Source organism: Dinoponera quadriceps, unplaced genomic scaffold, assembly GCF_001313825.1.
Source record: "Dinoponera quadriceps isolate SergipeBrazil2010 unplaced genomic scaffold, ASM131382v1 scaffold616, whole genome shotgun sequence".
Classification (NCBI taxonomy): domain Eukaryota; kingdom Metazoa; phylum Arthropoda; class Insecta; order Hymenoptera; family Formicidae; genus Dinoponera; species Dinoponera quadriceps.
In genome coordinates, this window is record NW_014555184.1 from 1,952,792 (window position 1) to 1,966,347 (window position 13,556).

The following is a 13,556-nucleotide window of genomic DNA, read 5'->3' on the forward strand; positions in this document are numbered from 1 at the left end:
CCCGCGACGTCTCTCAATATGTTGATTTTCACGTCAGCGACTATTACGATCGCTTGGCAGCTGCTTACATACGTATATATTGTGCCCGAGGCCACGTGACTTGCAGCTAGCGAGACACGCTCGAGAGCATGTGTCGTTACGTCAACTATTCAATAATTTAACATTCTCCTGCGATAATATTAATTGCGATAATATTAACAGTACATTATATTTGATTCAATGTTTAATTCAGTATTTAATACAGTGTTTAATTCCCCCTTGACATTCGAACCATCGAAATGTATATCAAATGCATGCGAGTGGCTGTCACAATGAAGCCGATGACAGCCGTTTACGGTAACCGTCGAAGTGAGCGACAACCCGCGCCGTGATCGAGAAAACCGATCGCCATCGTGGAAAAAAGACAATAATGAGATAACACGCTTCTTTTATGAGTGGAAACAAACATGCAATCTCGCTGAATAGAGAGCAGAAAAAACACCGCGAAACAATTTATACAGAGCGTTCCAGAGCTACCGCGCGTTACCTTTAGGGGCGGGTTCTTCGATGAATTTCAAGTGAACTTCCCTCCGATCGAAATTTTTCAATAATGCCTAATTACAGAGACGAGAGCTTTCGCAGGTCGGGATCTCCGATGGTGGGTAACCGTTGTAAATGCAAATGGGAAGCGGACTCTTTATATTCCTCTTTCAATTAAATTCAGTTTTATTTAGGTCCGCTTTATGCCGCGCAGCGAAGAGTCTTCATCCTCGGAGGCTTTCGAACGAAATTCAGCGCTGAAAAATTGGAGGGGATGCGACTCGGGGGTCGGTTAAAGAATTCCTCGGATATTTTCCCCTCGTGCCGGGGACCACATCGTGTATACGCGACATTTTGAACAACGCTGTCCGCCAAGAGAACGCTAAGAGGAGCCGATGAATGCCGCTGAAAAAAAAAAAAGAATCTCTTTGATGAAAATTCCACAAAGACACAAAGTACGGAGACAAGAACGAGAATCGCTCGAGAGGTCCATCGTCCATCCGAGGGCGCTCTAATCAGTACAACATCGATAACGACAAAGATGGACTATTCGTCTCGATCACAGTCGGATAGAATTCCGATATCGTCTTCCCACGATCGGCAGGATGCCTCTCTCGCCCGCGCATGTAAACCATCGTGCTGAACATTCGCGAAAAAGAACGAAACAGAGGAACGCCGACAGAAAGCCGACGTGACGCGTCTAAGCGATCGATGCATCTCATTCTTCGCTACTTCCAGCGAATCAACCGCTCCTGTTCCTGCAATACCTTGCTACTTACTGACTCCGTATAAACCTGTCTACCTGTCGGACTGTCGGGCGCGGTAATGCAGTGAGAGGGAGATTGATAGCCAGGCCGGCTACTGAAAATACATTGGTATCTCTCCCTCTCCCGCTTTCACGCGCGTGGCCGCCCGCTCGGAAAAATACCATAAACCTATTCACGCGACGAACACCTTTTTCTAGATCAAAGGGGACAAAGGAACTGACGGTTTGCCCGGAATTCCCGGCCAGACTGGCAGAGACGGTCAAAGAGGCCCTCCGGGACCTCCTGGACCTCCCGGACCACCGTCTCAAGGGAAATACATCCCGGTTCCAGGACCCCCAGGTCCTCCCGGGCCACCTGGTCCTCCCGGGTTGTCTTTGATCGGACAGAAAGGAGAGCCCGGCATCGGCCGAAGCCCTTATGGCGAAAGAGAGACCTATTATGGCCTCAGGCAAGGTAAGGATATTAAGGAGCCCGACGTGATGCGGCGATAATTGTGGCATGGTGTGTTATTAAATTTCGCAATCTCGCATGCCGCAAGGACCCAGAAGTAGCTTGGACGAGTTGAAAGCTCTGCGTGAACTCAAGCATCTGAAAGAATTGAAAGAGCAATTAGGTAATTGGCGCACACTAATTACTTAGCGAACACGTAACTCTCTTAGCTCTTTCTCTTTCTTTCCCGTAAGTCACGCGTTAATATCTATTAACTATTTTTCTAATCAACTCACAAATGTTTTCCAAGGCGCTGCCACTGCCGCTACCAGGGGACCCTTAGAAAGTACAACGAAAATCGTGCCAGGAGCTGTTACGTTCCAAAACACAGAAGCTATGACGAAGGTGGGCTTCTCCAATCTGTCGAAAATCATTGTCTCATTGCGCGAGCTCAAAATATTTATTGCCGATCGTTTTTCTCTTTTATTTAAACATTTCTTTTTACTTCATAAGGAAAGATATTTCATCGTCTTCATTTCCGTCCTCTTCGTACGTTGCAGATGTCCAGCGTCAGTCCGGTTGGAACTCTGGCTTACATCATCGATGAACAAGCTTTACTGGTCAGAGTGAACAACGGATGGCAATACATAGCGGTCAGTATTTGATATTCATTGTTACCCCAGTCGAAATTTGGATCCTACGTTATATCTTTAACCGTTCGAGTGCCGCGGCTCATGGCAAAAATCCAGTTGAAAAATGCCGAGTGGCACGATTGTGTTTTTCTTGTTTCATCATTTTATGCATTTCGTTGAAAAGTGTGGAGCGCCATTCTTGAGGAGAACGTGCAGATTTATTTATTTTGTTTTTTATAAAAAAATTGCTGCGAAGATTACGAGAGCAAAAACTTCAGTTTAGCAAAACGGCAACGCTAATGACGCGCTGCGGTAAAATTCGAACGCACCATTAGTCGAACCTCACGGGCTGATGCGGTGGCATTTTGCGACGTGAAATGCGAGCACCGCGCTCACTCAAACGTTTAATTTTACAATGCGGGAGCTAAGATAGCAAAGTAGGTGCGATATCAATTCTAATAAGATAATTTATTTCTAATTTGACTCTGATTATGTCTGAAAAAAGTTGTACAAGATAGCGGTTAAAATTGAATCTGTAGAATTGAAGATTTAAGAGAAAAGTTAATAAGTGTCAATTGATAGGTTTTTATTAGCCTCTGGGCTATCTAAATAGGAAACTATCCTTAACACTTAGACTGCCCCGTCACCAATATATAAATGATAGTTTTAATAAATTGAAATAGGAATAATTTCATAAACTATTTATAGAGATATTGAATGAAAGCAATAAAGTATCATTTGAATAAAATATGCATATTAATAGAAAAAAACAAAATTAACATTATATATTTATTATAAAATGCTAAAAATTACATATATTTTTCATGATATTTTGGAAAGCAGTTTATGCATAACTGTGATTGTTATTACAACAGAGTTTCTCGGGAGTATTTACATCACCGATAACATTTGAGATATGGAATACATATGGAAAGGTAGAATTAGATACCATCATCCGTTCATTGGACACATAGTTTTGCATTCTGACTTTGTATACGGTTGCGCGTGTTGCAACTTTGGGCCTCGTGGGCTTTACGCCCGAAACTAGCTGGATAGTCTAAATGTTAAGGACGTCAAAGTAGCGTCCAAATTTCGACTCAGTTGTTGGCGAGTTCATCGTTCCAGTTTTGAAGAGCGCTAAGGTTGATTCTCTTCTAATCTGTCCTTCAGCTTGGCTCACTACTGCCTATCACAACGCCCGCGCCGCCAACGACAGCACCGCCACCGGCGAATCCTCCCTTCGAAGCGTCCAATTTGATTAACCAAATACCCGTGAAAGCCGACGGGACAGGGGTGAGTTGACGACTTAAGCGGTTCATTTCGCGTCTGAGGCGCGTCTGTAGAAATTAATCCGCATCACTCCCGAGTATAATTCGCAATTTCTTTGCCCCACGCTGCCACAGTGGTATCCGCGAATGGTGAGATTGTGCCATATTTAATTTTTCACCCGTGACGAAAAGTTTCTCTCTTAAGAATCTCGCGCGAGACGAACGCGAGAGCGACGAGACGAAAGAAATGTGTCCTTTCATTTGTACTTCTCATAAGGTTGTTGGTTCGTAGAGTGCCGGATTTTTAATGGCGATATTAAGGGATCCTTTTATAAGTTTATTATTTACTGGGAAAAAGCTTCCCTATTACTTTATTTAATTATCTAAATAATAAATGTTAATTTTGAACGAAATTAAAACAAATATACATACAAATATGGAAATATTACAAATATGGAGATATTATTTAATTTTTATTTTCCTTGCTAATGCTTTATTTATATTATAAAGTTTATCAGTCTCTAAGAAAAGGTATTGATTCAAGGGACCCTATCAAAAATGTCATCTTCAGTTGCGAATACCTCAGTTCCCGAATGGTCAATCGTTTTCTCACCTTACAGACGATATTTCCATCGATATATGATTAAAGTTTCAAAGAACTTAAGAAAATGGTTTGACGGACCAACTACCTTAATAATGCATGTCGATCGAGAGAGTGTCGATATAGATTCGTGCTATTCGTACTACGCGCTCTGCACGACTGAAAATATCTCCTCAAATGCGAACTGTGCTTTTTTAGTTAAGGATGGCTGCATTAAACGAGCCTTTCACCGGAGATATGCACGGCATACGAGGAGCCGACTACGCTTGCTATCGACAAGCAAGGCGAGCAGGCTTGAGAGGCACCTTCCGCGCTTTCCTCAGCTCTCGTGTTCAAAACGTCGACAGCATTGTCAGATTGGGCGACCGGGATCTTCCTATAGTGAACATAAAGGTAATTACGCCGCGGAAGACTGTTCATTCGCGACGCGCAAATACTCCGGGTCGATGCGCTAAATAACAAACGATTGGCAACATCCAGGGCGACGTGCTGTTCAACTCTTGGAAGGAGATGTTCAACGGGAACGGCGCGTACTTCTCTCAGAATCCCCGAATCTACAGCTTCAATGGGAAGAACATCCTCACCGACTTTGCGTGGTAAGAGGACGGGATCGATTAAAAGGGAGGGTGACTTGTCGGTCCTCCCACGCGCGGATATTCGGAAACACGGGGAGAAATCTCGTGTAATTGAACGGCGACCGGATGAAAACTCGGTGATGGGAAACGATATTCTCTATTACCGAGAACATCCGGCTGGATTAAAATTCGATCGAGATAACGGAAAACAATTCGGTAGGGACCTCTTACGGGAAATCTTTCTGTTCCTACGATCGAATTCTCGTCTGCCCTCGGAAAGTTCAGTTAGACGAATAGAGTTTTCTTGTCCGTGTATCAGAGGCAAACAGTTTCGACCGACTAATCGATTAAACGTACGCTTCAGGCCCGAGAAAGTCGCGTGGCACGGCTCTCACAAACTCGGCGACCGAGCGATGGACACCTACTGCGACGCCTGGCACTCGAGCAGCTCGGATCGCTACGGGCTGGGCTCGCCGTTGAGCGGCGGTCGGCTTCTGGAACAGGTGCGATATTCATGCGACAATAAATTCGCGCTGCTCTGCATCGAGGTGACGAGCGAGGCGGTGAGGAGGCGGCGGAGCGCCGACGATCGGCTGGAGGACGACGTCGAGATGACGGAGAACGACTACGTGGAGTACTTGGAGGAACTCATGCAATACTAAGGAACATACGCGCGCGCGCGCGCACATACACACACACACACACACTCTTTCGATCATTCGCACTACTCTCGCGACGCAAAAATCGAGCTATATTGTGTAAATAGGAATGCAGATACGCGCGTGCTGCGTTTCTTCTTCGGCGTGACGAGAGAAGCACATCCCTCGAGTTGGAATAATAATTCGTATACATATCGCAAAGACGGAAAGAGCGCGCGCGAGAAAGAAAGAGGAGAGAGCCGTCGCGCGTCACATCTCGTATCCGTGAAACTCTATCTCCGATTCCAAAGGCATAACTACTTGTGCTCGCGACGAGTCACACTAGCCAACCGCTTCTACCGCGTTCTCAGTTTTCACTTATTCTCTTGAACTTTCTTAAAGATAAAAAGAAGACTGATTGTCTAGATATTCATCCGTCAGTGTTTCGTCGTATCGGAGTATTCGTGGTACCGGATACTCCTTTCCTTCTATCAGCTCTTCCGAGAGCCCCGGGCTCTCACTCGAGCTCTCGCTCGGAAGTCACCGCGCAATTCAACGTTCGTTAAGCATTTCCTTCCCCTCTCATCACGATAAACGTCCAAAAATACTTATAGATCGCCGCACGAGAACGAGAGAAACCCCGGACACAACGTGCGCTCGATTCACTCTCAGGTCCGCGTTTATGGCGCGCCTCGAACGCTAAAAGCGACCGTCTGTCTGATTCGGCCCGTTCTCCTCGTCGGAGAACACGGTGCGGCATTCGACGATTTTATATTACGACGTCAAACGCGAGCAAGTGCGGGCGAATGAATATCGTGAAGTCCCTCCATATCATTATCCATATCATGAAAATTGAGGATCTGAACTCGGAATCGTGCTAATTCTAAAATCGCTGAAATGTCCGATCTCCCTTTAGTGTTCCCTTCCAGATCTTCTCGTAACCGTAAATCAATTATAATGCCGGAAAATATTCTTGAATATGCAAAATATATTTTTCAACCGTGTGTCATTCCTTTGAAATAATAACAGTAAGTGCGGTATGGTTCGGTTTGAAAAGTTCAAATCTTCCGTAATTTCATTTTACGTATGGAGTATTTCTCATTTCTTTAAAATGAATATAGTGAATATAACATAACTCGATCTGATGAATTCGAATTTCCACACTTTTTGAATTCAAGTTTGACGAATTCCAATATTTGGTGTCACTTGGTATCACAGTTAAATTGTTTTCGCGGTTTTTGCGGTGTCATACTGTTACGTTTCTAGACCAACGACGCGATCGATTTAAAGCTGGCGGTGGTTTGCAATTCGAGTCCTCAATTAGGCGCGCGTAGAATAGAACAGCTCCACGTTTCTCTGACGTCCTGATACAAAATAGCTGATATAGCTATTGTGGACCGTGAAACGGACAAAATCCAGATGATCACGTTCATCGGCATTATACGTCGCGCTGTAAATGCGGGCCGTTAAAGAAGCAACTACCTAACTAACGCTGCTCTAAGTAAACCTAAACGAAGTTCGTACCCGCGATCAAGTTGCATTTACATTTTAGCTGATACATATTGAGTGTGTATGTTAGACGTAAGAGACACATCGATTAAGGAGTTTCAGACGACAGCTCGTTGTCGAAGATTTATGCTCTGTGTAACGTGGGTCACGAACGGTTTACGTACGACACGGGTGTAAAAAGGAATATTAACTTTACTACTACGTATCTACGACCAAACTCACTATTAAATTAAAGAAAGAAACTGCCAACCGCCGAGATTTTCATATTAGAAATTCTTCAGAGCTAAAGACTAATTGTTAACGATAAGACGCGAAATACGCCAAGACGAATTGACCACGATCCTTCCGAGATTGTATACAATACGAAAATACACTCAAGAAAGATTAAGACGTTCTAAGACGCTATAAAGACTTCTTTGACGCAATAAGATGTCTAAACGACACCCCTGAGATATCTTTTAGGCATGCGTGTATGTGCGTTACGTAAAACTCATTTCCATATGTCCCATGGAGCGTATTACAAATTCGTGTTAATTATGACTTTTGGCATTTCTGTCGGAACATTCTAAGAGGATAGTGAGATATGATTGGTTATTGAGTACGCCACCGACTTTTTTGCGTTTCATTATACAGAATATTGAAAATTGAATTCCGCGTAACAGAAAACGCGTAACGCCTTTGATTGGTTACGTAAGAAATATGTGTCATGAGACGACATTCTAATAGTTACTCAAGCTCCGCGATACAATCGCGTATAACGATAATTTATGCGTCTGTTATTCGCACGTATTGCTTTCTCCTCCTTCAGATTGCAAACTACAGAAGTTGTATTTCGGGCCGTTGCGTTACACTGAGCATAAATCGGATCTAAGTCAATGTCTATAACTCGAAGATATACCGTTAACGTTAACATAATTTATTACAGTTACGTAGATATCGATCGTGAGGCCATCATATGTATGTACAATTAGGTTGTCAGCATGCTTGTTGGCGAATATTTCCTACCGTACCGTGAACTTTTTTAAATGTCGTCAGTAGTCGTCGTAACATCCAGAAAAAAAACGTACAATCGATTATCCTTCGATATAGTTTGCACCGAGAACGTGTTTCGTTTCCAAATTTTGTATTATTTGTACAATTTATTATTGTCTTTCTAAATAAAAGACGAAAGGGAGTTCTCGAGTCCTACGCCTTTTCCATCTTCCTTCGTTTATTTCCAACATGCGTTGAAGAAGCCCGTCGATGGGACAGGCGCGTCTCAATAGACGTAACCAGATGCAACAGATATAGTAATATAAAAGAACGACATAATATGTTTATATATTTATTGTTTATATCATATAATTAATTTGTGAAAAAGGTTCTATGAAATTTGGATAAGTTCGATTATTTCAACGGTGGTAACCACTGCACCCAATTAACCGGGAGGGCAACGCAAAGTTAGCAGACTTGCTAGGTCTTTTTACAAATTTATTGAAAACCAAACAGAGGAAAAAAAACGACTTCATAAATGAATGTTCGGATATTGCAGTTCACGATCATTTTCGCGCAGCACGTCCGAAGCACTCAAAATACGGCAAGTAATGCTCGGCGAAAGACGCGAACGTGAAGAAATTGCTATCGATGGACTGCGAACCAGTAGAAGGCTTATTTACGACGACTCTCTCGGCACATCGATTCGAGCTTATATTATTGTGATTGGGGATTATCGAAGCTTCGCCAGAATCATAAATATCGATGCGAAACAAAAGACTTACAACCTTTCGAACACAATAGAAAAATGAATAATCAAATTCTTACAAGATGCATTGCGAATACAAAGTATGTACGTATCTTCGTTTGCTCGATAGACGTGACATAAATTGTTTCCGAAACTTTCGATCTGATGATTATGAGAAGATTTAATGAGTTCGAAGAATATTCAATTTTTCACAATTGCCGTTATTCGCCAATATATATGTGAACTTAAATTTGGTTCGCATTATTTATCATGCTCCTCCATCTTCGAATATTATATTTTATCATATATATTCCAATATCTTTCTCTTATCTCAAATTAGATAACATATACAAAGTATCATGCTATAGTTACATCATTTTCGTCACTACACAATATTAAAATATTAATTATTATTATTACGATTATCTAAATATAAGAATAGCATGTTTTCCGTTTTCATCTAAATTAAAAATAGAACATGTATCTAAATTGAAGTACATGTACAGTTGCAGGTGGTTTCTTGAAACAATGTAACCCTGTTATAACTCTGTTATAATTATAACCCTGTTATAAGAGTTATAATGGTTCTAATTATAATAATTTCAACCTTATGTATGTATATATGTATGAAAAGTTAAAAATTATACAATAGTAAAAAATCTCAACCTTGAAAATAGTATATATAATACATACTAATAATATACATGATTCCGACTTACAATATTGCACATTGTTTCAAGAAATCACCTGCAACTGTACATGTACTTCAATTTAGATACATGTTCTATTTTTAATTTAGATGAAAACGGAAAACATGCTATTCTTATATTTAGATAATCGNTTAATATTGTGTAGTGACGAAATTGATAAGTGACGAAAATGATGTAACTACAGCGTGATACTCTGTATATGTTATTTAATTTGAGATAAGAGAGATATTGGAATATATATAATAAAATATAATAAATATTATTCCCTAGGTTAAGGCTTGGAAGCTAGGAGGAGACTTTTCACTATTGTATAATTTTTAACTTGTCATATATATATACACATAAGATTGAAATTATTATAATTAGATCCATTATAACCCTATCATTATAGAGTTATTTTTGCGATTTCCAACTTTACGTGTTAAGTATAAGACTGAAAATCGTATAACTCTCCGCTTAGAAGATGATACAACATATATGACGCCGACCATATAGTTTCATTAAGCTGTCACGATTGTACTTCTAACCTTAAGTATATAAAAAAGTATAAATAAGAAGTATAGTAGTACTTAAGATTTGAGCACTGCTAAAGCTTCTGTATATTTCAAGCCTTCCAAGATGTAAGCCAAATTCTCCACCGACGCGTCCTCGTCTTCCTCCGCCCATATCTCGAGCATATTTTTACATTGTTCGTACGGCGTTGATTTACTTTGGAAGAAAGCGATCTAAAATACATATTGTTACGTTCGAGTTACGAACAACGTTTGTGTTTTTCTGCGATGAGAAAACTGAACGCGCGTATATACCTCATCGTTGGTATAACCGCACTTCGCCGCCAACTTCTTCCAGTCATTCTTCAGGCTCTCTGATAATTTCGCCACCATCTCCGGCGTGACTTTATTGAACTTTCTAGTTTTCGTGTCGACGCTCTCGGAATCAACTTGTTCGCTCTCCTTAAGAACGTCCTCGTTGAATTCCTGATCGTTGGATTCCGGCGGCGGCGTCTCCTCGGTCTCCTTTATGTCGGACTGCGTCTGCTGTGAACATCGTCAGTGATAAAAAAAACGAGTCTAAGTTAGACTCATTCACGGGAAGATAACGACCATCGAATGCTCACCGGGCGATCTTTGGCAATTTTCTTGATCATCGTCTCCAGGTACTCGGGCAATTTATTTATAGGATAGTTGCCGTGGACGAAGAAGTGCGGACTTCGTCTAGCCAACAATCTCAGCGCTCTCCAGCCGAAATTGCCGTCGTTCACTTTCCTGTATAAGCACAATGTCATCAACGATCGCAATTGTTGCGGAAAGAAAAAGAAAAGAGTAACGCTTACTTGTATTTATCATCGACCATCGCGGCGGGATCTAATTCTACTATGGCGTCCTCGAAGTACGTTTCCAGCGACGGGAGGAAATCTCTATCCTTTGATTTGCAAGCTTCGAGATTGTCGGGACACAGATTCCACAATTTCGTGAGTTCTGGACTATCGGGAAGTAAGATAAATTTAAATCGTACACCCGTTCCCGAACATATCGATTGGAGGCAAAGCACCAAAACAGACATATCATTTGTTTTTGGGATCTAAAGCCCTATTGAAAGTGTAAAATTAAAATTTATGCGGACAACCTTCACAAGAAGATAGCAACAACTTCAGTACAAAAAAAAAAATCAAACGATGTTAATAACACGAGTGAACGTATTTGTAAACAGAAACTGCCAATTTAACCTTCAACTACAGTACACAATAGACAAAATTCATGTCCCGTCCGACAGAATTCAATACTTTACAACCAAGAAACATGGATATGTCAGTTTACCATACCTGTACCAGTTTGGTGTTTTTCTTCTTATTGTTATTTCCTATTTATACAATTATTATTTCCTATTTCAGAGCACCGAGATCACTTACTTTCCCATGTGATATTTGCCAACAGTTTGCGCGTCCCTGATCACATCCCCGATTCTTCGTTTAGGCCTCTTCGGCTTCCGCGGTTCCTCGTCGGCGGCGATGTCCGACGCTGGCCTCTTGAACGGTGGGCAACCCTCATTCTTCCAGGCGTTCCAATGCTCTTCGCGTTTCAGGATATTTTTTACAGTCTCCGCGAACGCCGGCCCATCCGGTGGTGTCTCCGACAGTAGAACGTAAACTTGGTCCGTGGTGGTTTTCACCCACTCCACTTGATCCGGCTTAAGCTCGTGCGTCTCACTTAAAAGTGACAAACATCATAGTGACTCGGTAACGTATGTATCATCGTACATCTAATTTAAGGAAAGCAGACCTTGTCTCATAGCCACTGGCAAGGAAGCTTTGAAAAACAAACATGGTTTTATGACTATTCAGACTATTCATCTCACTAATTCGTTCACGAGCAACTTGCTAACTCAGTGTGTGTGTGTATGTGAAGAAGGGGGCTTGTGAATCTTTCAATACGTGGTATTATTCATAACGTTGCATTAGTATCGAGAACACTTACGCCTTGAATTTTACAGTGCTATTCAGATACTGGAAAAGAATGAGAAACTGCAGCAATACATATCGCCTGAAGTTGGAATCAGACAGCTGCAACTCCAGCAATTTCTGATTGGTCAAGTATTTGGCGAAGTAGTGAGTTTCCTTGTGAGGACCTTCCATAGAAGAGTCCATCTTGATGCACGTTGTGGGATAACTACGTTGCTCCTCCAATTTGAAGGACGAAAATGCTGACAGCACATTAGATGCATGCTGTATAAAAGAGATATATATTTATATGGTATTTACATAATTCTATGAGACAAATATATATAGGGTGAGTCATTTAAGACCAGCCGCCCGAATAACACCTACAATTTTGGATTAAAAAAATTTATTGCGTTTTGCAAATACAGTAGTGCACTAATATGCAATGATAAATATCAGCGATAGATTCCTTTCATATTATTATATAGAAAAGTACATAATGGCTTATATTAAGTGACTCACCCTGTGTAGCAAAGGTTTATGAAAGAGATCTATAGTAAAATTACTAAGCCAGCCATAGAAAGAAATTACTTACAGCTGAAAAAACTTTCCAATACATCTTACTGTAGCACTGATTTGGGTTCCTAAAGAAGTCCTGCAGTGCCCAAAATTTGCGATACAAATTGTAATCAATTGGTATTTTATTTTCTGACTTGTCGTCGTCTTTGTTTATTTGTTCCAGATCATCTCCTTCAGTCTTCTCAGATCCAAACTCTGTATAATTGTCGAGATTGAATTCACTGACAATATTCAGGCCTGATCTCTCCGAGAAAGGGAAAAATTTTGCAAGGAACAGCAAAATTCTACCACAGAATACAGTCTGTTGAGAACGTGACAGTCTCCTCAACAAATCGTTGCACATTCTCAACAAGTTATTTTTGCAGGCACTGAAGAACAGATCTTCTTTCCACACGGAAACATTGTTCTCAACAAAAGTGAACAATTGTTCGCATCTATCCAGAGTCATTGAATCAAAAATATCACCCAGCAGCATCACTGGCATGCTCGCTGTTGCTAAGTCTTTCCTACATAGTTCTATGCAAAACGTAATGTAAGACTCAAGCAAGTGTACATTGCCAGAGGAGTTCTCTGTTAACACTATCAAGAGAGTATCTCTTAGCGCCTGGTCAATCGCCGCTTTTCTGTCTCCGTCGTTCGCGCAACGTTCGACGCATTTCTTTTGAAACGACGAGACATCCGACAGCTTAAAATGTTGCTGCAGAAAACCCTGAAAGGTAGCAAGACGTTTCGTAAACACAACGCTAACCTAAGAGGGTTAAGTGTAAGAGCCGAAAGTTCCGCATGTTATATCGTTAGTTCTAAACGTTGTACTCACGCTGAAGTCTTTTCTCAACACTTCGAACATCGCCATAATGATCTTTTTAGTTTTACCACCATGGGTTTATGTTAGTTTTATCTCAAATAAGCGTGATTATACGACTTTAACACCACTCACGACTAATCCCTTTCTCTTCTTAATCTGTGACTTTAGCAACTTTCACGAGCAAGCGCCAAACACTATTTTCTAAACAATAAATTATCAATTATGATATTTAATTGTTATTAATTGTCAATTATAACATTTCGTTATTTTATTAAATGATTAGCACAGCTTAAATCTGGTTCAATTACTGCCGAAGTAAATTACTTATCACGTGCTATTCACCACTAATTATAATAGTTTATTTTTT

At 41.0% G+C, this 13,556-nt stretch overlaps 2 protein-coding genes across 8 annotated transcripts in view; one reads left to right on the plus strand and one right to left on the minus strand.

Moving 5' to 3' along the window:
• LOC106743356 (collagen alpha-1(XXII) chain-like) overlaps nt 1–9,477 on the plus strand; it is a 297,069-nt gene extending 287,592 nt beyond the window's left edge. For 2 of the 4 annotated variants that reach the window (XM_014617123.1, XM_014617124.1), the window contains 9 exons: nt 1,484–1,739; nt 1,825–1,899; nt 2,026–2,120; nt 2,276–2,368; nt 3,518–3,640; nt 3,751–3,765; nt 4,415–4,609; nt 4,697–4,812; nt 5,156–9,477. In XM_014617123.1, coding sequence (XP_014472609.1) covers nt 1,484–1,739; nt 1,825–1,899; nt 2,026–2,120; nt 2,276–2,368; nt 3,518–3,640; nt 3,751–3,765; nt 4,415–4,609; nt 4,697–4,812; nt 5,156–5,453 — 1,266 coding nt within the window. In that variant the 3' untranslated portion in view covers nt 5,454–9,477. The remainder of the gene's footprint in view (nt 1–1,483; nt 1,740–1,824; nt 1,900–2,025; nt 2,121–2,275; nt 2,369–3,517; nt 3,641–3,750; nt 3,766–4,414; nt 4,610–4,696; nt 4,813–5,155) is intronic. The other 2 variants (XM_014617126.1, XM_014617127.1) reach the window with 2 other exon arrangements.
• Nucleotides 9,478–9,519: 42 nt separating this feature from the next.
• Nucleotides 9,520–13,546, minus strand: LOC106743222 (THO complex subunit 1). Of its 4 annotated transcripts, none has more exons than XM_014616856.1 (9): nt 13,202–13,546; nt 12,401–13,093; nt 11,843–12,090; nt 11,648–11,674; nt 11,278–11,574; nt 10,702–10,851; nt 10,486–10,633; nt 10,175–10,402; nt 9,520–10,093 (listed from the first exon to the last, which is right to left on the minus strand). In XM_014616856.1, the coding sequence occupies exons 1-9, from the start codon at nt 13,235–13,237 to the stop codon at nt 9,938–9,940; spliced, it is 1,983 nt and encodes a 660-aa protein (XP_014472342.1). In that variant the 5' UTR covers nt 13,238–13,546; the 3' UTR covers nt 9,520–9,937. The 4 variants fall into 4 exon arrangements, with proteins under 4 accessions (XP_014472342.1, XP_014472341.1, XP_014472344.1 ...); XM_014616855.1 differs by having other exon boundaries at nt 10,175–10,405; XM_014616858.1 differs by lacking the exon at nt 11,648–11,674.
• Between the last annotated feature and the right edge of the window lie 10 nt (nt 13,547–13,556).